Source organism: Empidonax traillii, unplaced genomic scaffold, assembly GCF_003031625.1.
Source record: "Empidonax traillii isolate 1590-97213 ecotype Southwest subspecies unplaced genomic scaffold, ASM303162v1 scaffold298:size702513, whole genome shotgun sequence".
NCBI lineage: Eukaryota > Metazoa > Chordata > Aves > Passeriformes > Tyrannidae > Empidonax > Empidonax traillii.
Window position 1 is genome coordinate 678948 of NW_020955491.1, and position 23566 is coordinate 702513.

Genomic DNA, 23566 nt, shown 5'->3' on the forward strand with positions numbered 1-23566 from the left:
CACGATGAGAATAGTAGATATCCATACATACCTGCTGTAGGGTTACAGTCACATATGGATGACTTCATGAAAAAAAAAAAATCAGATCCATAGCTTGCAATCATTGAGGTCTGAATTAGAGCCTACGAATAAATTTGCTCAATTCTGAAATCAAAATCACTGGTATCGTCAAGTACAGTGTAATCAGCAAGGTTCAGTAATACAGCATGAGAGGTAAGTTTGGCTGTGTTTTTTGTTGGCAGTTTTCCCTTGCTGTTTTGTTGGGTTTTAGGTTGTTTTTTAAATAAAGCAATTTATACAGTGTATGTAACACAGAAAGTTTGTAACATTCTTCAAAGTCAAAGTTAGTTTGCAAGTGAAGAGGTACCAAAAAAATTAAATTTAATTACATGTAGTTTAGGTTTAGACAATACTTAGAAGCAAAACCCCACCCAACTTTCAGTACAGTATTTCCCTTCCCCTCTGAGGGAATCAATGTCATCTGAAGTCACTGAAGAGGGAATTATTTCCATTAAGCATTATAAATATTGTTTGAACAGATTACACAAAGTACATATTACAACTTATATTAAAATATACCCAAATATAGACATTTACTCCCAATTAGTTTTGCTAGTAACTCCTTTCCTCAAAGTCACTTGCCTAGGCTTTGAGGATACATTATTTTTGCACACTTTAAGCACTGGATACACTTGGTTAATTACACACAGCAAATGGCCAATTCATTCACAATCATGCAAATGCAGTAAGAAATAACCATGCCATTTGCTTCTCTATAATCCCAGGGAGTTAATGATTTAAGTGACATCATTCAGTGGCTCAGGTCAGACTGTTCTCTGACCCCAAAATGTAAATTGAACATAGGAGCAGGTGGTGCTAGAACTGAGATTTTCTAGGCTAGAAAGGTAAGTCCATAACACCGGCCAGTATCCTTTGCATCCCACAGCATTCCCCGTCTCAAATCTTGAGCTGGTTCCACCATCCAACTTGGTTAAATGCAAGTGAATATTCTGCTTGACATTTTTACAACAGTTCACTCTGGAGCACTGAAAACATTTGTTTTCTCTGTGGCCTTCCACGTCTTCCGGTGCAAGAGATCACACAACGCTTGCTGTACCCGTACAGTTATGGCATCCCTGCTGTAACCGCAAAAAAAACTCCCTGCCATCACCGTAACTTACAGGCTCGTGTCAGTTCTTAAAGGCTCCACATTTACTGGCTTTAGCAATGAATTCCTTTAGCAGGGGACCATCCATTTGCCAAAATGCTGTAGTCTGTGTCACTTCTGTCAAATGATTGACACAAAACTTAAAGCAGAATTCCTCTAGGTCCTAAACAGGGGGGGGGGAAAAAAAAAAAAGAAGTGTTATTATCTTTGTTTTCATCACAGAAAATTTCATTCGGGCACAAGTGCCCATATATGCTTTATTTTTGCAGAGAACTGGACAAACATTAACCCAGTGGCTCTTAACGGTTTCTCCCCAAACAGTCACTACATAAATGCAACAGAAAATAATTCTACCCATCCATGTCACTACGTAAATGCAATTACAAGGGGAAGTAACCAAAATCTGGTTCTTACTATACAGCTGCAGTCACAAAAATCATCTGTTTTGGCCAATATATATTTTAAACTCTCCCACTTGAAGACGTTCATCTGCACTTGTTAACAGGTATTACACTCCAAAAAAAAATAAAAGATCTCAGGGTAATGATATATAACCATGACTACGGATGAAGAAAAAAATTCAACTCTTTCATTCCATAATACAAACTCAAATATTTCTGTAGAGCTGCCTGACCTCCCGCTTATCTCAGGGCTTAACTAAGAGCCTTGAAGTTACATGGCAAAAAGCCTCACAACCATAAGTGCACCCACATGATGTCAGATCAAAATGATGTCTTAAGGAACAAAAGAGACAAGTCCCTGTCAATATAAGGTTGACCACAGGACACTTCCTACTCGTATTGAATATTTCTGAGTCCTCTTTTGAGAAGGAATTTACTCTGGGATGCGTACCTAAGCTGCTATAAAAGGAGGGCACCGCAGCCCTTACAGAAGGGCAACTCCCCACACTGTTCCCATTTCTTTATTAAACACTTGTAGGACCAGTGCCCTGTATGTGAGAACACACCCTTCCTCAGCTGCTCAGCAGACTGGGCACTGCAGGAAGGCATAACAAATTTGCAGAGCTCCTTAAGCCACATGAGGTATGAAAGACTAATCGTGTTTTCACTTAAGGTCAATACTGAAAGCTACAGCAACTGTGTGTGCTAGTGGGAGTTCTTGACACAACAATAATATAAAAATATATCCTGGCCTAAAACCAGGCATTCTGAAGCTGCAGATCTTGACTTGTGTGGCATCTGTGCAACAAAAAAAGACAGGCTTATTAGAACTGAACACTGATGTTTTTTTAAATAACAGAATTAACTAGCATTTTAAAGAAAATTACATCATACACATTAGAATATTTTGCACTGCTTTATTAAAAAAAATTCATATTCCAAGTCAATGCAACAGAAGCATACAATAAACAGAATTATTGTAGTATTAGTAAGTAACTCTGGAAAATTTAAAGTTCTGCATTAAAAAAAGGCTGAAATTCATTTGCAGACGGATGCACTCCCAGTAAACTGTACTCAATACAGACTTAAGGTGAATAAAGGCACAAGGTACAGCCAAGGATTATTTTAAAAGCCAGCCCTGACCTAATGCTAGTCACTGCAGTTAGTCACCAAAAGAAAGAGTTTCATGTCATGGAGGTAGTTTAAAATCAGTGAAGCAGCTTCTTTAAACTGTTGTCTTCCAGGCCCACACTCCCTTGAGTGAACTACATCACCCAAGTAATTTCAAGTCCCCAGCTAACATTACAGCACATAAAACTAGCTTTTCATTAAATCCCAACACCTCAGGGTCACCCATTCTCTCCTGGAAGCAGTATTTAGGTCTATGCTTTTCACTTGATTTCTAACTTCATTTAGCTAGTAAGGTACAGACAAAGCATAGTAACTGGATTTCTTATATCCTTTACAAGCGGAATCAATCCCACAGTGAAGATCTGTCCTGCAAACAGTCCTTTGAGGCTAAAGTATGCAAATCTTCTACTTTTGATGTACTCCCACCAAAGACATCATTGTTCACAGTAGAGCTTAAGGCACAACAGACACTAACACAGCCCTTTGGGCAAGATATATCAAACAAGCAACACACTGCAAGGCTCTGAAATAAGTTAGGGCAACCTGCATGCCGGTTGCTGGATATTAACTACAAGAAAAAGCAACGAGCAGATTTACTGAGTACCAAAAAACTGCTTTATAAGCATAAGTAGCAAGTTAAAAACCAACCCATCGCAAAGTTGCCAGCACAATGCACAGATACTACACTGAACACAAACAGCCAAAGCAAGCCCTGGAATACTTCCCCACTAGCTCCCAAAGCTGCATGTTAGTGGTCTAGTAGTGAAGTCAGACATCACACAGCAGGGAAGTTTCACCAGCCTTCCCCCTGCTTTCAGCACACTGTTCCTCCCTCTTCAACATTTGTAAGGCCCATGAAGCAGTTCTTATTCTGACACATCATTAGTAGACAGTGAAAACCAGAACTGTATTTGACTGTAGCTAAACAAAACAAAAAAAGCCAACAACAAAAAAAAAAAACACTCCACCAACCAAAAAAAAATACCAAATGCACTCAGTCCCCAGTCTACCACCCTATATCATCACACACAAAACAGCCTTACAAATAAGTAACTTGAAGGCTTACAAGCCTGCTTTTCATAGTGTTTTCCTTTGTATTTAAACCCTTTCCTTGTTTATGAGTTAGTGTTTTCACCCTCAGAAATATCTGCGTAATAGTTCATCTTCCCCAAACTGGTTTATGGGAAAAAATTATAATAAAAGATACATCTCTCATGGCAAATACAGTTTTTATAAGTCCAACATCCTCAAATTCTGCAAGTGGCAAATAGCATTATCTGACAGTGAGTGAGAGCTTATATGAAAAACATAACTGGCTGCCTTTCTCCCTAGTTTACGTCAGAAAGCAGCCACCTATTTAAAAGATTGAACTTTAGAAGTTTACCTCTGCATCATATCTGACAGCAGCAGAGAGCAATGAAAATGCATTTTCCACAGTAATTCCTCTCTTGATAATGTGCTGACACAGTTTCTTCAGTCTGTTTTCACAGTACGAAGTAGCCAGATCCAAAAGCCCTGCAATTAAAGCGCCACTGTGTTAGTCAGACGTAACAACCTCTGCTCTTTCAGCAACAGTTTATGCTCCTGGGGGTACAAACTGCACCCATGTTCTGTGTGAAAACTTCTGTATCTCCATAATGTGATTTTTGCAAGCAGGTCACTACTCAGAAAATGGACATTACACGTGAAGAAAGGCCTTTTATTACCTCACGCTGCAATCCTGTTAATCTCTGTAAACATGAGAGCTGTTCCACTGATCTGCACACCTAATGGTTTGCAACGGTGCCACAAAACAGGCACCACAACATGAGTAAAATGTTACTAATATCAAAATATGGGCTTGAATTACAGCCTGCTGTAACTGCTCTGCTGTACAAGTTCTCCCATGAGATCTATTGCGATTATTTGATAATTACGCCAAGGAATAATTGACTCAATTTAAATATGTAAGTATTTTAACCCAGAAAAATAGTTTCTCTGTCAAACTCGAAAAAGCTGCTCATAGATTATTCCTATATGCGCATCACTTTTGCTGTATTAAGTTTGCTACAAGAGCATTCTAAAGACATCTTAATTAATCACCAGTAAAATGCATTATAGGAGAGACTAGAAGTCTATATTTATACACTTATTCTGCATCCCCTGTCTCAGTTTTTCTGGATGCTGCTTTCTAATATAACTGGACTGCAAACGATACCTATTGCATCTTCAGGTGGAAGGTCAACACTGTCTGTATACAAGTACTCAAGAAAGGCACGATACACAGGATAAGAAAACTGGTCTATTTCTATCACTTCCTTCATATCCTCATTCCAGTATGACTGGAACATCGTTCTGAAGTGTTCACACCTAGGAGACAAAGACATCATCTGGAGCACTGTTACACAGACACATCAATGTTACATTACAGCCCGCCTGAAATAGGTATTTGGAGCACTCTGCCATATTCACAGATTTTTACCATCCCCCATCATGAATAGCGATCCATGTTTTCATTCACATGGACTTTGTCATGCATTAAGATAAAATTCTTATTTTGTCCATGCTACAGAAACATCCATGTATACATTTGCAATCAGATCAGCTTAACAGAATTTATTATCCTGGGAACAACAAACAGGCTCAGTGAAAAATGAACGTGGACCGCTTCTTTTATAGTCACTTCATTTAAAGTGGTTATGGATATACAGATGCTACACATTACAGGCCCCTCCCTACCCCTTACTTTTTTTCTCCCCTTAATACGTGATATAGAAGAGGTTATTCTGTACAAACAAGAGCTGCAAAACACGACAGCTACCTGATTTTCAGAACAGCTTTGTGGACATAGATGTACTTTCCATCCACACGGAACTTCAGATCTGAGGTTTCCGGGCTGTCAAACTCTTTCTTCAGAGACTCTGCTACTGTTAAAAAGTCTTCATGCTCTACAGAAACAATTTTAAAAAAACCAAATCAACACATTAGGCATCCTAAATGGAACACACACATCACTAACTTAAGCTAGTAACTACACTAAGAGCACATCAAGGAAAACAGATCAATGTCAGGGCTCCACTGGCTCAAGCGACAAAATGGGAAGGATGAATTAATCCAAGAGCATTCCCTATTGGGAAGGGCTGCTCCACAACAGCTCCAGGCAGCAGTCCTCATTCCATTCCACTGCACAGAGGTAATGCAGCACCAAGCAAAGTATCCAGAGAACTCGTTCTCCACATGGGCACCACCCATGAAATTTCCAGCCTCCAGGCAGCTCACTGCTAGCGCTGCTACCTGCAAACTCGGCTCTACAGCTTAAATCTTAACACTGCTGATCGTGGGGGTCTGCCCTATCACCTGAGCTCACTTGGGACATGGGGTACAGCACTCCTTGCTGCACTGACACAGCACGAGCTGAGCCCAAAAAGTAGGAAAACATGTCACCACTTGGTCACCTCCTTGTGCTGGCAGACTGGATACAGCCTGCAGGTTGGAAAGGTGCTTGCCAGGTGCTTGCCATAACATGAAGTATCACTGACACAATTTACTCAGTTTATTAGTCAGCTATGAAAACACAAAATACAACAGCAGTGCTGTTGAAGAGATAGCAGACACTGTGTTCTTGGTACTACCAAGGACACGGGACCACAGCAATTTTGGAAGTGGAATTAAAGGGATTAAAGCTAAGATATCACAGTTCTCTCTATTAAGGCCTATGGCACTGGTCCCACAGAGGCCCCACTTTGTCTCTAGAAATCATACAAGAATTGCAGCACAAGTTGTCTAAGGCTTCTGGTAAATCAAGAACTCTGAAGTTTTAGAAAAGCTAATTTAACCCATTATTTGAAGCTTTTGCTTAAGCATCTTAAAGATGTGTTTCAAGACATATGGTTTCTAAGAAGTGCAGTATGGAAAAGAAAAATAAACGGGTTTCCACTATTATGGGATGTGGTCTATGTCCCCTGTGTCCCACAGCACTGCACATTGTTCAGTCATATACAATCCACAAATCACTCTTCACCGTTAGGGACAGTTAAATAGTATTTAAAAAAAGAAATATTGCTGTAACAAACTCCTCAGAACTGACAAGTCACATTTGTGCCACAAAAGACCACGCACTCCTCTGATTTACATGAATCATCCCCAGAAGCTGCATCTTGTCTGGGCTAACTAAACTGTGCTCCAATCCCTCTCCTTTGCTCATGTGATCTTTTTTTTTTCTGGGTCATCAGCTTAGCTTAAGCTATGCAGATCAACTTTCACTCCAAATACCTTAAGTTCAGTCCTGAAAAAAGGCTGCATATTTGTACTTTACCACAGCCAATCCTGACTAACTGATTCATTTTTTTGGCAGAGATACCATAACTGGAAGTAAAACAATAACCTTTACACAGAGTTAGCTCTTGCTAAGAAAACAAAACACCATAAAAAAAATCAAGAGAAAAAAGGGGGGTTTAAGCCTCTGTTACTAAAAATCTGAGGAAGGAAAACAAGAATACGGAAAATGGAAATTAAAAATGCCCCCATAATTAATGCCTTTGATTTAAATATTCAGTAGGATTATCAAAGTAAGTAGGGAAGACTCCCCAAGGGGTAAGAGGTATTAAAATGCAGGTACAGAAGTCAAATAGCTGGTTATACTCAGTCTGGGAGTAATTCATAAAAAACAAGAACTTGAAAGGTACTGAAACTGGTGAGATGTCATTTAAAGAGCCCTCACTATTAGCAAGAGGCAACAGACTGAGCAACCCTCAGACCTCTACAGAGAGTAAGACTAACACATATTGCAGAGAATTAGAGAATGGAGAAAGTAAGAGATGGGATAAAACAAGACATAGATTTACTCAGAAGCAGACCACTCCAAGCAAATCTTCTCTCTCTTTAGTAAAACTATTAAGTTTTCCTCTACAGATGGGGCGCTGTTACCTGGACCTCTACGAATAACATGCTAAATGAGAAGTTAAGACAGAAGCTGGGTTAGGAAAAGCTACATACAGTGATAAAGCCTGAGTATGGGAGAAAGGTTACTTAGGATGTGATCCATCCCCCCACAAAAAAATTTCGTACAGGGACTAACAAAATTAGGGTCTTTTGTCAATGTGAAAACAGATTAGATCTCCTAAATGATCTTGTGAACTGAAGTGGCTGATCTAAGATGAAACATCTTTGTTTTGAACACAAAAACACCCTCGTATTTTCCAGGAAAGCCAAGCTAAGAGATTTATAGCATATTTGGGATCAAGTAAGAATTAGCAACATCTTTAATGACCCAGGATTCCTTCCCAGTCCTGAGCTGAAGGTGAAACAGTTCAAATGCAGGGAATACACAACATTCATGGTGCAAGAGAAAAACAGGGTTCACTCTTGATGTATACCGGCAAACAGTCTTGTTAACCCTTCTCTGGATCCTTAGCTGCCAAAACAGACTGTTTTCTTTGAAAGAAAAAAAAAAAAAAAACCACAACAAAAAACCCACAATCAACTAGCTGCCAGTCCTCCTTGAAACAGCAACCTGCCACAGAAGTGGTATCCTGTGCTAACCCCTACAAAAGGAGACAGCACTGGCTGCTCCGTGGGAGCCGGAGCTCACCTACTGACAGCAGACGCCACATGACGGCAGGAGTAGCAAAGCAAGCAAACACATCGTCAGTGCAGGCAAAGTGAGTGAGGTGGGGGAAGGTCACGGACTGCCCTCGGCACTGGCCCCACATGTACACCTGGCCACTCTGGGTCTTGGCAGCTGACGTGTGAGCAGAGTGGCAGGCTGCAATCTCCACAACCCTGTGAACAGAAGAAACCTGGTAAGACACTTACAGGTGCAGAATCAAGTGACTTTCCAAATGCCTCACCAAAATAACAGCCAATCAAACTACACATCTGTAATCCCATACTTGTTTTTCTGTCCTGCAGCAATGTCATACTGTTTGAACACATATTAAAAACACACAATGACTTTTTCAGATTGTTTGTAAATGTTATTGTAATCAGATATTGCTTTAACGATGCCATTCTCATCAGCTGACATTACTCCTATTCTTTCAAGACCACGGGAAATGGACGAAGAAAAAACAAGTTTTGTTTTTCCCCCTTAAAACCAATGCACATCACACACATTCTCAAGAAGAAACGCTCCAGTTAGGAAAGAATATCAGGGAAGTTAATTGTCACTGAGCACTTTTCAGAACTTCTTTCAAACAGACACAGTACAAACTCTCTCATTTTGAGATTAAGTATTTAAGATGTATTTTCCAATAAATATTTTCTACCCCCTTTTTAATTTGATTTCTGTAGATAGGTAGTTTCTTATTTTTCCATTAAGTTTCCCTTCCTCAACACCGAAATTCAGCATGAACACAAACAGCACTTCCTTTCAGGAGGGGTGAACACACACACCTAACTCCACATCCTTGAAGAACTATAGTTCTTTCTTGAATAAAGTCTATTGCCTTTTCACCTACCTCACACAGTCCCTTCAAGTGTTAGGGGTGTTGATCCTCATTTATTCTCCCATGTGCTCAAGCAATCCCTATCTTGCCATCTGATGTATTACAAGACCTGAGAAAAACCAGCTCCAACTAAAATAGCCTAAGGACACTGCCAGTGTTTCTGTACACATGATAAGCAAAACACAGGGAGGTTCCAGTGTTAGTTCAAAACAAAAGCTATGCTTTCCTGTTTTTTCTCCACAGTAAAAATTCAGAGAATTTCATGCTTTTGTGCCAGAAACAGATCAACCTGGACAAACAAAAAGCTTTCCAAGCAGTCTAAGAATATACATATTGAAATATTTGTTCCTTTACAGAACAATATCCATGAGGAGTTATATTTTTAGGCAAAAAACTTAAGCACAAAGGCCACATTTTAAGTGCAAAAATTATTTCAAGACAAAACACAGAAAGAATCTACATCACTTTCAGTATATGTACCAATAATTTCTGCCAGAGATTGAAGACTAATCAGTTGTTTTACACTATTATCAACTTAACTTTTATGCAACATTAAGATCTTCCAGCATCTCTGCAAGGGACATCACAAAGTATCTATTTTAAAGATAATTAATTTTCCATCATAGCTATCTACCTGATCTACCTCCTTCCCCAAACTTTCTTTCCTTAGCAGAACGGATTATTCTTTTTAGAGTAACTGTACTACACTTTAGAAGCACAGCAGAACATGTACTATTATATAACACATTTATGGTACACGTACAGTTTAGTTACATGTACAGGGTAACAAGTTTAGGCTTCCACTTAACATCAAAATTCAGGACGCTGACCTTCAGAACTGTTCCTTTCCAGCAAACAAAAAATGAAGTCTAAAAGCTCCTTACAAGCTATATATGCAATATTCTTCAAGACAGCCCCAAGAAGCCACTTCCTAAGGAACTGTCACCAACATTAAATATAAGAGACAAAGGAGTTACATAAATAAAAAGACCAGGAGAAGCAGCAGTAACACGCTTCATGGGAAATGACAGCTCACCCACTTATAGCACTGTTTCCAAGGGAGCCAAGTCAAGCAGGATGAGTAAGTTCAAGGCATTTATCTCTCCCTCAGATTCCAAGCAGAAGTTCTATGGTATTTTCTCCCTCCTTCAGTCATTGAACAAATGCCAGTTTTACTGTAACCCCATGTTTGAGTTCACATACAGTACTAAACTTAACAGTTCTCCTTAGCTCACTCATGAAATAAATTGCCAAGAGAACAAAGTTGATCCATCTGCAAACATCCGCATTCCTCTTCCACTGCTTTTTTAAAGAATATTTTATTTTGTTTCATTAGTGTCAGTTCTTTCACAGAACAAGCAGCCTCACTTCAGTGGCTTCTGCTGTGATGGTTCCTTTCTTCTTTCCCCCCACCCATTTTTCAGCTCTTAAACACTCCCAGTACGGTGCATCTTTTCATTTTACATTAAGTGGGAGAAACAACAACAAATAGGAATGAATTCCCAGAAAGATAGTTCAGAAATGGAGGAGAAAAAACAATCAGAATTGTTTCAAAATTATAAGAGATTTATAAATTACAGGTGTCTGCAAGCCAAGGTACATTAATCTGTAGATCTACACAAGGACTTAGAGAATGGGACTGAGGTCAGTTTGCAGGTGAACAGCAAAAGAGCTATCCCAAACATGAGCGTGATAAGGGTGCTGAAAGAGGGTTGGCAAGGGTTAGTTTCCTTCTTTTATGAATCTAGGAAAGTAAGAAACTACAAACTACTAACTGGTACCACCAATATATTTATTGTCCTTAGCTCAAGCAACCTTGCAAACTGAGTTGTGTTTTCACAGGTGGTTATTGCCAGCCTTTCAAAAATTGTTTTTTTCCTCACATGTCATTTCTTACAAAGGTGCTGCTTCCTTCCCTCCTCATTTACCTTTTTTTTAACGTAAGCCTCAATACAAGTCAAAATCTTGGCTTATTGATTTCATAGCTCCAGATTTTTAACCAGAAGAACCATACACAGAACAGCCTAACAGTCATTCATTATCATTCAGTGTCAGGTAAATACAAAATATGCTTATGTTCAATAATCATTAGAGACAAAAAAAAAAAAAAAAAAAAGCACTGTCTATTTTAAACATAGTTACCATCCTTTCCTATGCTTTTAACATTAGCAATAGAAAAACAATTCCACCAACTCCTTCACATGCATGCTTCCAGTGCTAGAGACCGCATAACACATGCCCAGACTTATCAATCCAGAAACAGCTTCAGCAAGATTACCTTTCTTTTTCCATCATGATCTGCACCGGGCTTAGCTGGTTACTTTTATTGCCAGTTCCCAGCTGCCCGTAAGTGTTAGCTCCCCAGGCATAGAGCAAACCCTCATCTGTTAGTGCTAGTGTGTGCGCATAGCCACAGGCAATCTGTAAGTAAATGTAGAAGCGTTACTACTAAACAAAACAGATGAGAAACAAAATTATCGAACCCACTACCTTAGGCCACCTTAAAGTATCTGAGGCATTCTTCACTCAGTGCTACAACGTGTTACTTCTCAGTACTTAAAGCTAACACCAAGTATGTTAGCTGTAGGCACTGGAAAAGTCCCAACTTAGTTAATTTAATTGATTACCCCCAAATAATTTACTGCACTCTGGCAAAGTCTCCTTAGCCGCTAGTTGCTTTCAGTGGCTGACACTTCACACAAGGAATTGAACTTCATCACATCTGGCAGCACTCTGAAACACTTTCAGAGTTAGATATTTTGATTATTGTACAGAATGAATACTCTGACGATGGGAGCTGCAGTTCACAGCCAACAACCTTCTCCCCTCACTTCTGAAGGACTAATTAGAATACTAATGTAGAACCCAATTTGAACATTTTGTTACCTTCTTGTCTTTGCTTAGGTGCTTCACTCAGCTTTGTATCAAAGATGTAATTTGTATCCATGGCACAATTTACTGATTGTTACACTAGCTAACTTTAAATCTTTTCAGGCATTTACAACACCAAATATTTGACAGCCCACTTGCACTTTTAATACGCAAACTATAATTTGTAAGAGCTACAAAAATTCACTCTTTGAACTGCAAAGTCTAGAGGCAGGTATAATATTCCAAAGATATGGTTTCAGCGCAAGCTAGCAGTGGGAATGCATTTCCACATCCACATCAAACGTACCTGGAGCACACACACGCTGTGCAGCGCCGCCACTCTGCAGGGCGTCAGCTGATTGCCGTTGTTCCCCAGCCCCAGCTGGCCATTGCCATTGTAACCCCAGCCATAAACCTGACGGCAAAAGGAAAACAAAATTCAGCCACTCTTCTCCAGGAGTACAGAACATTTAAGACTTAGTATCAAGCACAAACTAAGAAGTACTTATTAAAAAAAAAAAAAAAAAGGTATGCTATTTCAAGAGCAATACAGAGAAGGTTGAAAGATGTTAAATATACTGCAATGACTGACTGCATTCAACTTTTCAACCCTGCATTTGCCTTTTAAAGATGCTCTCTTTCAAGTACTAGGAATTTTGGAATAAACTTACATCAAAATCTCTCCCAGAGCATCAGCACTTAACTTTTACACCATCCTTTCTCCTTATTACTTTTTTTTTTTTTTTTAAAGAGAATGTGAACTTAGTTATTCTGATCAGCTGATTAGTTTAAACTGAAGTCACCAATTTAACTTTTCCTTTGGTGGACAAGTCATGACAAATTATGTACAATGAAAGCTCATCTCAACCTCAAGGACTTTTACAGTCCTTCCATTCACCAAGAGATGCTACACTCAGTTTGGTGACGTGCAGTAAAATTGAGGTTCATACTTAGAAGCAAGACAGTGCCGTAAACTTATTTGAAATGAAAGAGTTGCACAATATGAGGGCAATGTTCAAAAGCCTGGTTTTGTTGCTGGCAATTAAGCCATGATCAGCCAGCATACTGTTGCAGAAAAATTAACTGTTTAATTGTGCATGCTTTAAAAAAACAAACTGAAATTAATGGAACAAATTATTTTAGCGTTATTTATGTTCACTAATCGTTTGAAGTATGAAGACAGACATGTTTAATGCAACTGTTCAAATTCTTCCAGCTGCAGACTTAGTAAGAACTGTGTTCCAGTGCAGTTTTTGCCATAAGAACTAATGTTTAAAGGTGGCATCTCTGGTTAATTCCAGTGTTTTCCTTAAAGTGGCCTCACAGAAGTTATCAGTGTAACTCTGCCAATACAACTCTGATTTGAGCACTCCATCTCAGCATTTCTCCATATTCAGACACTAACTTAGCAAGTTCAGGTAACAGAGAATGTGAGAGCCCACCAGCAGTGCTTACCTCACCGTTGTTTACTACAGCCATGGAGGAGGTCTGACCACAAGCGATGCCAACTACAATTTTACCCTGCAAGCAGTTCAAAACTCGGCGAGGAGTTGGCTGGTTTGCCGTAGATCCAGATCCAACTTGACCACAGTTGTTATAGCCCCAAGCATACAGCTGTTCAAAAAAATCAAACAAATAAAACCACACAGTTTAAGCCTCGGTACTAGTAACAATAGCAATAGATAATAATCTTCCTGGAGTCGGCATAAGATTGGGTAAACTATCCTATTTAATAAGCTAAAATGCTCTAAACTAATTTTTAACAGCTGAAAATTATAAACAGCAATAAAGCTGATCCAGCAAATACGAACATTGCACTTTTTTCAGCTTCTTGCTACAGAACCAGAGTATCTGAGTACAACAAAAAAAACAAAAGAAATATATTTCCATATTAAGTATTACTCAGACTGTAAGACAAAAGCACAGTGATCGTCATTAGAATTTCACGACATTGGAAAAGGGAATGTAAGTCAGGGTCATTTGTTTCCCAGACAAGCTGAACTCCCCAATTCAGAGTTTAGTTTTCTTCACAGAACTCTAGACCAGGTTATTGCTGGACATTTACCATACCTTTTCCACACCTTTCAAGAGCTGTGAAAGAAGATGGATTTTTCAGCCCATGTCTCACAGTAGCTACATTCTTGTACACAACGGCATTAACAAAAAAAGCACCATCTCTGTCAGTTTAAAGTTGCCAGTGGCAAACTAACACTAATACAAGCAAAAATATTGTTTCCTTATATCTGAAAGTCAAGAATACAGGAAAGTAGTTTGCTATAAAAAAAAAGTATAGTTTTGTACTTTCAGTACAAAACTGCCTTCAGTTTTTATTACATTTACTGCCACCAAATAAACCCCAACCCACCAAAGACAAGAACAAAAAACCCACCCACCAACCCAACTCATTTACCATGTGTAATATGAACTAAAGAAAGCATTAGTTCTTTGCTTTTTGCTACTTCTAATTGCTGGATCTTTGATTCTTACTGAATATTTGAAGATGCTCTTTAAAAGACCTCAATTAAGTAACAGAAAATATTGAGGTAAAAAAGACACGGAAGATCAAAATGCCAAAGAACTAATCAGTTTCCCCTCTCAGACAAGTATGAATGTCTGCAGTCCTTTAATTCTATCATTAAAATAATTTTTTAAATTTGCAATGCATTAAAATGGCACTAAATATCCAAACCAATTATGTCAAGTGTTTCCACAAATACTTTCAACTTCAATGTCTCTCTGAGGCTTCAGATGACATTAAGTCACAGGGCTTTTTGCAGCCAAATCTTGCTGTAAATAAATCTGCTTAACACATTTTGCTGCTTTCAGGGTAATCAATTCTGGTACAGATAAAACAGAGCACAAACAGACCAAGTTATTGCAAGGCATGCTAGGGATAAATTTAGAGAAAATTAACTAATCATGATGGCAAGCAAGCTGCAAATATCAACTCCACAGTAAAGAAAAACTTCCCCACTTCCACTGAGATTTCCAGCATGATGCATTTATTAAAAGAGACAGCAAGGCCATCACAGGCAGCTACCACACAGCAGCTGGCATCACTAGTGTAAATTACACACCAACACCCTCCCCTTCCTGGTTTAACCAGGTCAAACATGACAGTACAAAATCTTTCTCAAGCTAGGATCTTCTTTCAGATAAAACACAGACCACTGAAACTAACCCAATCTCTCTTTCCCACCCTTAAAATACTTTGTATTACTGTTGCACTATCATTCCATATGGAACCATAACAGACACGCTCAGATTACCACAATGAAAAGAACTGTAGTTCCCATTTTCACTGTTAGGAGGTTTTAAAATTAGAACTCTTTTTTTGTTAATGCAGAGCTGAAACCAGATTTTCCTCTGTGCAGTAACATGCAACCCACATTGGTCAAATCTGACTGACTGGAAACTGAGTGTACGTGTTTCCCATGACACATAGCCTTAAGCCATGTAAACAAACAGCATAAAGCTGACTTGGATATAAACCAAGTGCTCTTCCACTAGCTACACACAAAGGTACTCAGAGGGGCGCAGAGCAACATTCTTTTGCAGTAGCAGTGTGCAAATCATGCACACTGCAGAAAACCAACCAAATACAAACCAGTAATACAAACAACTCAATTTACCCCTCAACTAACAGAACTGCAAGCAAATAAGTAACATTTTTCACCTTACGAACCATTCTTTCACCTATAAGTGGCACAGCTTTTCTCACTACGTGAGACATGCAGCAGACAAAACACACAAAGGTTTACTAAGCTTTTATTCCCTTGTTTTTGTAGTTGGGGTTTGGGGTTTTTTTGTTTGTTTTTCATTTTGGGTTCGTTTAGGTTTTGGGTTTTGTTTTTTTTGTTTGTTTGTTTTTTGTGTGTGTGTGTTTTTGTTTGGTTTTTTTTTTTTTTTTTTTTTTTTTTTTTTTTTTTTTTTTTTTTTTTTTTTTTTTTTTTTTTTTTTTTTTTTTTTTTTTTTTTTTTTTGTTTGTTTTGTTTGTTTTTTTTTTTGATTGGTTGGTTTTTTTTAAGTCTGCTCTGAAGAAAAGGACATCCCAGTTTGAGGCAGCAGGAGAAAAGGTTACATTTATAAGTACCCTGTAGAGACAAGTTCAAACTGGAAGGTCACCTACACTATTCAAGAAGGAGATTAAAGGATTTGAACAGGTTTCAACTTACGTCCCCATCCAATGACAGCGCCATGGAATGATGAGAGCCACAAGCTACTTCCACCACTTTCTTTATTAACAGATTTGTGCAAACTTGAACAGGAGTAATGCCCTGATTGGTTGTGCCATTTCCAAGCTGGCTGTAACCATTATGTCCCCAAGCATACACTTCACCATCTGCAAAAATATTTGTGATCAAAACCACCAAAAATTCCAAGGAAGTTAATACAAAATTCTAAGATATTAGCAAACACCAAGATGAAAGTGAAAGGATGTTAAACAAATAGTGAAACTATTACAAGAATCATCTGTACACCCCCAAAAAACCATATACTTTGTTTTATACACATATCACAGCATGACCTCTAGATTTATTGTGGAAATGAAAGTGCACATGCAAAACAGTTATATCATAAATGACAGAGTGAAATGCTACAAGTGCAACCTATTACAAAATCCATTTAGATCCACTTAAGACTAACGAGAGCCCCTTAGTGTACATTACCCAGTTAACAAGTTAATACAATTACACCTTAATCCATTCCTGTCAAATGCAAGTGGAACTTAAAATCAGTAACTTATGTTTCTATACTCAAGGTTAATTTTCTACCTTCAGTACAAAGTACAACATGGGGTCCACTTCCATAACTGAGACTGGAGATCTTCTTTCCACATAAGGCTTCTAATTTCTTTGGTACTATTGTGCTCTGATTATCTCCAGTTCCCAAACAATTACTGCAATTCAGTCCAAAAACAAATACCTGAAAAACAAAGGAATACTCACTTCTAACAACTTACACTCAGGTATGCACAGATGTGGTAATATCCAGGTCTTCATAAACTGGGGACAATTTCACCATAGACCATCAGGGGCCAGAAACTTCCCACGTGAAAATTAACATCTTCAGGAGTCAGCATAAGGACACTTTGGAAGTTAACTGATGAGTCTGAATTATTCAGATTCGTGCAGCCCTGGAAGTTAGGCTTTTTATTTGCAGGAACTGTACAACTAAGCATTACGTCCAGCGTGTTTTGAAAAACACAAATTTCACACAGCACTTCTGAGAAGCTATTTATTTACAAATATTCAGTGGACTCTGAAAACAAGTAATTGTAGAGTAGATTTCCCACCTGACTGCAGCCTTACCTCATCATTGTGCGTTATGTAAATAGCTTCATTGGCAGAGGTTCCAAACACACACGCCTTCCGAATGGATGCTATTTCTTGAGGTGACAGTAAGGTAAATATTGGCCACTTGCCTACATCCACCATGATGCTGCTATGTGTCATGACGTTCCTATGAGCAAGATGACATTGCTGTAACAAAAAAAAAAAAAAAAAAGGCACATTAAAAAGTATATTTTGCACTTTTATCAACAGGTAACAAGGTAAATTCCTTTATATGGAAAAAAAGACAGGTGGTTAATAGAGGAAACACCCTATTCTGTATGAAATATGTATTTTCATGTATTTAGGTGAACAAATAGCAAATCAATAGTAAGACACTGGAAGAACAGACCTTTTCTTACCAGAGTATTGAAGTAAACTGCAATCAATACAACTGAACATCTGCTGTTCTACAAGCAAACTTATTAAAAATTTGTTATCTAGCAAATACCCACTGGCAGCAGAATGGAATTCTGAGGGACTTTTCAGAGGTGATTTCAGCTGGAATTCCAATTTATAAAGTTTTCAGTTGTGAAATTTTTATAGCCTTAGAACTTATATATGCCATGTAAGCAAGCAAGTGATGTATATGTGCAACCTGCAAATAAAAATAAGGCTGGAGCTTTTGTGCACATGACCCAAATCTGCCATCTCTTGTACAATCAAAAGCTCTTATTATGGTCAAAAACTATTCGTCAGGGCAGGAAAGCATAAGGCAAACTCATGAGTTTGTGCAACTAAGCAGTGATGCATATCAGAGAAAAGTAAGTAAAATTGTCATAATCTCTTATTTAGAAACATGCTGGATCTCATTAAAGCTGGAAACACTGGTATTGAGATCATTTTCCCCATGAACACGGATGTATACAACCCATCCTCCTATAATGCTCTCTCCTACCAGTTCCCTCAGAACAATTGCAGCAGCTCAAGAGCAAAGCTGACAGTCAGCACAAACAGAGAGCTCACCCAATGTGCATTCAATCCTGCACATGACAACTGTAACATGGCTCGTACCCTGAAGGGATTATGACACAACCTATGATCCACACTCGGGGTATCAGCAAGTTCTGTGAATTGGGAGAGCACTAGGTGGAGAGTTCCACAGAATGCCAGTGACAAGACACATAATAATAAAACAGTAAAAAACCATAAAGCCAGAGAATCATGCAACAGGTAAGAAGTGCAGTCTCTATCCAGATGGCACGCTCTCATCGTCATTTAGTTATCCCCTTTTCCTTCGTTTGCTCCAGTGCAACCCAATCCCTCTATTCTTTGCTCTGTTCAGGCTGCTCCTTCATAATGCCTGGGTATCAGATACAGACAACAGTAAGAACACCAAGAGAGCCTCTTTCCCTTTGCTTCTGACACTTGGTTCTCAAAACTGTGCTGACAACCAAGACTTGGCTTAGTAAAACTATATAACACCAGCAGTCACTCCTGAAACACAGGTTACTCTGTGCAGACGTCTTTTAGAAGAAAGGGGTTCATTGTTTCTATTATTATTATTACTTTTTGTTAAAGTTTGAGAAACACTAAGGTCACAGCAGAATTATGTCCACAAAAAACCCCTACACAAAAAAAAAAAAAAACCAGCAGGATTGCTTCCTTATCAAATTTCATAACCTTGATCAAACAAACTCAGCACCTCTCCACAGGCACTTCTCTTACTTAGAGCCCAACTTCACTCTACATTTCACATTTGACACAGGTCTTGAAAACACCCGAAACCTCCAGATGGCAAACTTATTTGTTAAAAGTCTACCTGATGCCAAGACCACAGCACATTCTACACAGCTAAACAGATTTGAATGCTTTTAAGCCTTCTTAATTTCTAGTCCAGTTACAAACACAGGCTAGTTAGCTGCTAAGATTTGTTACCTCACTTTGGCAAATCTTTTAACGTATGACACCATCAATCAATTATAAGGAGACAGCAATGACTTGTTGTTTTGGGCAGATGAAGTAATTGTCCCTTCTGACTTTACCTATTTAATTTGCTTCATATAAATACAACTGGCAAAGCACAAACGTGTCATAAGCGGGATATTAAGAAAAATATTTTCTTCCCTGAGGTTATTTTGAACATATCCGTGAATTTAAGACACAAAGACAAAACGTTATTTTGACAGAGAATGTCCTAGCAAACTAACAAGCTTTACAGCACCCTGAGAACCTATTCTACTCTAAAGGGAACAAGTTTAAAATGTGCTGCCCTTCCTGATCTTTGCACTAGGTCTTTAATCCACTTGGCTTATATTCCCCTCTGCATGACTCAGTTAACCACTTCTATGACAAAAACTTCCCAAGAACTTCCAAAACCTAGGCATCTTACACTGCATTTCCCATACCTCAAAGCTCAACCTGATATCTTGTCAGACAAACAAGATAAAACAAGATACTGGCAGATAAAAGCTTTCAGGCACACAAGCCTTTCCAGGTTGAAGACATGAGCAATAAACTCCATTCACAGATGAAGGACCTTACAATACTTAACAGGTGTTAACAATGCTTATGTCTAAATAGGTGAAATAACATACAAGTTTGAGAGTTCTGGAGCTTATACACGGACTACTGTTTCTTAATTTTAACTTAGAAAGTTGATTCAACTACTTATTTTCCACAGAAAGTAACTGCCCAACCGAGGCATAAGCATCACCTTTTCCTCTCTAAAGATGTATTCCTTAACCACCTTAGCCAATTTCTCATTTTCCAATTCAAAGTTCTGGGGGACACAGGAAAGGGGAAAAAAAGTCTACAGTGAGATAAAAGTATTTGGGGAATCTCCTTTTTAAATAAAGGATTGTAAATCGAGATGTCAGTCAAGTAGCTCAGTGTTATCAAAACTGAAACCAAATTGATTGTAGCACCCTCTAGAACATACCTTCTAAAATACCAGACACTCTCCGATACCGTGATTGACCTCTCACACCAATCACACTCAGACTTCATCCTCAACATTCACCTGGATCTGAGGGGGAAGGCAGCAGGGGGGACGACACAGGCATGTCCAGAGTTTTCTTCTGGGCAAATCCTTGCTACAAAAGGCTGATGATCTAGGAGACTTCAGCCATGCCACTGCAAGCAGTAGAATAAAGAAACCCAGCGTCCTTCACTCACCCTTCCTGCAGTGCATCAGTGACCTACGGTTATTTACCTTTCCTGATAACCAGCTGGGCCCGCACCCACTGTGCAAGGTCTGCACCCTAACTGAGAACTTTGTAAGTGCAGTGTAGTAGCAAATGTACCAGACGGAAGCCAAGTAACGATTTTAACACACATGCTAATAGCTGCCTCAATATATTAGGTCTCAAGCTATTGCTCAGATTCTGCATGCAACAAGGCAACAGTGGTTCTAAGGGCTCAGCTATCAACACACACCTTTTAGGCTGATTGCAATTAAAAGCCTTATGAGCATAAAGCTCACGAGCTTAAACTGGCTGCTTTTAGAAACACTGCATATCACACTTCTCAACCGTTAATTTCTGCTGCATGATGCACTGGTAAACGATTGCACACCACAAAGCTTCATTTCTGCTGCAGAACTAACCAGCAGAGGGAGTTTACATCAACAGCACCTCTTCTCACGGCTCTGACATCTCCGAAAAGATCCAACAACCTCGGTATCCAAGCAGGAACAGAAACAGAGAGGACTGCTTGAACTTCAGAAAGGCTAAAAATAAGCAAGAAAGGATGACTTACAAAGAGAGAAACTGAACTGGCCACATATTGTGATAAAAAAGAAACTGACCTCGGAGTAGTCATCAGCATTACGGGAAAGACATCTACATCTGCTCACAATTTAAAAAAGCCACATGCTTTCAGAGACATAAGCCCCTCAAAAAATTCTGTGCTAAACTGCTGCCTACACATTTAACTTCTCACTAATTTGATTTCTAAATAAAAAGCCTGCAAGCCGACTCTGAACGATACACGCAGGCAAACATGGATCCCAGACTTAGAAAGACCTCCAAAATGGCAGTGTTTACAAAATGCTTTGTTAAAATAATTTTAGATAAAGTTCTACAGAGTTTATAGTTCAGCTAAACAACGCAATGCAGGAGAGAACAATAGCCTAACACAACATCCTACCGGGAACACAGTACCAATTGTCATTGCAACAAAAAAACTATAGTTAACTCTTCAAAGATTATCCCCTTATTTGTAAAGGCTGTTTGAACATAATTGCACGTTTGTTTGTTTCACTCTTTCCTCAGGCTCCAATGTTGCATTTTATGCCAGCTGGGCAGATCTACTCCTGCACAAAGGGAAACTGCAGGCTCAGGCCTTCGTTCCTCCGACTTGTCTATGGGAATTATGGACAGCAATGAGAACACAAAAGTTTGGATGTCCGGCTTTAGAACAATACTAAGTGACTGGCACACTTCATCCTTTTTTAATTTGAAGTACACCTCAACTGAGGGAAAATTAAATCCTAGACATAACACTAATCTTCCCCATGTTTTTTTCCAGTCTGTGTTTGCTCTTTTTGAATCTCATATTTCAGTATTGAGAAAGAAAGTGGAAACAATACATACTATTAACATTAATCAGATGTGTGAACCAAGTGATGTTACCGAGGCTCTCCCCCTGCCAACAAAAAGATACCGCACTCCCTGAAATCACATGCCTTAACTTACTTTCCCTGGACCTCACGTAAAGCAAGATTTCTATGGCAAAACCCGTCTGTTCAAACCTCTGCACAATTTTATTTTCAGATGCCTTTTATAAGCAATACAGGGAAGCAAAACGTGACTGACAATCAGACTTGCTTTGAGCAACCAGCTGAGAGAGATGCAAGCAAGCAAAAAGCACCATGCACGTGAACACTATTGAGCACGACTAAACCCATAGGAAACAACCCTTAATAATATGTCAGGCATCCATCCAACCACCACAACAAAGCTGTAATTACAAAACCGTAATTACAACCACAACGTGCCTTTTCTTTTTTATGCTGAGCCGTTACTGTAACTTATCAAAGCTATTTACTGAGGACATCTTTTAAAGCAATACCTACGTTTCAATCTGATGCGTATAGAGACACGCATTCAAGGGTAAACAATCTTACGAAGGCTCTAAAGAACGAATGCATCTTTCAAACATCTCCCAAGTTTTTCTAAAAAAAAACTCTGCGCTCCATTTCCCTTTTTAGTACCTGCTTCCCGTAATCCCAAACTGTGTGTTGGAACGATTAAAGCCCATTTTACCTTTCGTCAATAGAGGACAACACACTTTCTGAAACGGGTCATTTGGACTTTCTAAATCAGAACTCGGCAAGTTGATTTAAAGAAAAAAAAAAAAAAAAGGCAAATATTCCTTCGACATTTAATTTAGCAGAAGAGTTATCCGAATTAGAACTCTGCAAGATTCTTTAAAAAAAAACACAAAACAACGATATTCCTTTAATTTGGAAGAAGCGCGCTAAAAACCTGAAGAAACGCTTTAGCTGTTCATATAAAGCTCGGTGAGGAGAAACAAAAAGCATTGAGTTTTTCCTTTTTGGTTGTTTTGGGGTTTTTTTCCCAACAACGCGGATATCTCACGCAGCCTTCGGGAAGCCGGTGACAAAAGCGAAGGATGAACCGAGGCATCACGAACCAGAAAAATAAAAATGAATAAACAAACAAACCACCAGAAGGCTGCTAAGAGCACACTGCGTTAAGCTCGCACTGCGTTAAGGACACGAAGGAAGAGGCTCCCAGGGAGCCGTGGGGAGGAACTCGCAGGCGGCGCGGCAGAGCGCGGCTCAGGGTGCCACCGCAGCACCGCCGAGGCGGCACGGACCCTTTCCTTCTCCTCTCCTCTCCTCTCCCTCCCGCTCCGCACAGGCACCGCCACCGCCGCGGCCCCGCGTCGCGGTGACCGCCCGGCCCGCGCTGCCCGCCGCTCTCACCCGGTGCCCGAGGCAGGTCCCGGCGGGCTCCCGGCGGGCTCCCCCGGGCCCCTCGGCACAGCGCGGTCCCCTCGCTCCCGCCCCGGCCCCGCCGCCGATGCCCCTCACGGCACTCGGGGCGGCGCGCGCCGCCGGCGGCGCTAGCGCACGTGACCACGGCGGGTGGGGTCTGGGGGGAGCAGAGCGGCGCTGCATCACGTGACTCGCGGGAGGGAGGGGTAGGGGGGGCGCTCCCCCCGCCCTCCCTCTTGACCGTTCGCGCGCGCTCCGTCACGTGGCCGAGCTCGCCCTCCTCATTGGGCGCCGCGGGTGTGCGAGCACGTGACACCTGCCGCCCCCCCCCC

At 39.8% G+C, this 23566-nt stretch overlaps 1 protein-coding gene across 3 annotated transcripts; it reads right to left on the reverse strand.

Moving 5' to 3' along the window:
- Positions 1-275: 275 nt before the first annotated feature.
- On the reverse strand, positions 276-23282 carry RCBTB1 (RCC1 and BTB domain containing protein 1). 3 transcript variants are annotated; one of them, XM_027890801.1, is made up of 12 exons: positions 23223-23282; positions 17309-17479; positions 16772-16922; positions 16172-16338; positions 13452-13610; positions 12304-12411; positions 11404-11546; positions 8270-8460; positions 5501-5627; positions 4898-5049; positions 4085-4215; positions 276-1331 (listed from the first exon to the last, which is right to left on the reverse strand). In XM_027890801.1, the coding sequence occupies exons 2-12, from the start codon at positions 17450-17452 to the stop codon at positions 1191-1193; spliced, it is 1614 nt and encodes a 537-aa protein (XP_027746602.1). In that variant the 5' UTR covers positions 17453-17479; positions 23223-23282; the 3' UTR covers positions 276-1190. The 3 variants fall into 3 exon arrangements, with proteins under 3 accessions (XP_027746602.1, XP_027746603.1, XP_027746604.1); XM_027890802.1 differs by lacking the exon at positions 23223-23282 and adding an exon at positions 20877-20895; XM_027890803.1 differs by lacking the exons at positions 276-1331; positions 4085-4215 and having other exon boundaries at positions 4961-5069.
- Positions 23283-23566: the final 284 nt, after the last annotated feature.

Bases quoted from the DNA above. Each gene is read 5' to 3' on its own strand.
- RCBTB1 (XM_027890801.1), bottom strand. From the start codon at position 17,452: ATGACACATAGCAGCATCATGGTGGATGTAGGCAAGTGGCCAATATTT. The intron at 16,339-16,771 runs GTAGAAAATTAA...ATATTTTTGCAG, and splicing joins TGTTGTACTTTGTACTGAAG to ATGGTGAAGTGTATGCTTGG. The intron at 5,050-5,500 runs GTAGCTGTCGTG...TTTGTCTCCTAG, and splicing joins AAAGCTGTTCTGAAAATCAG to GTGTGAACACTTCAGAACGA.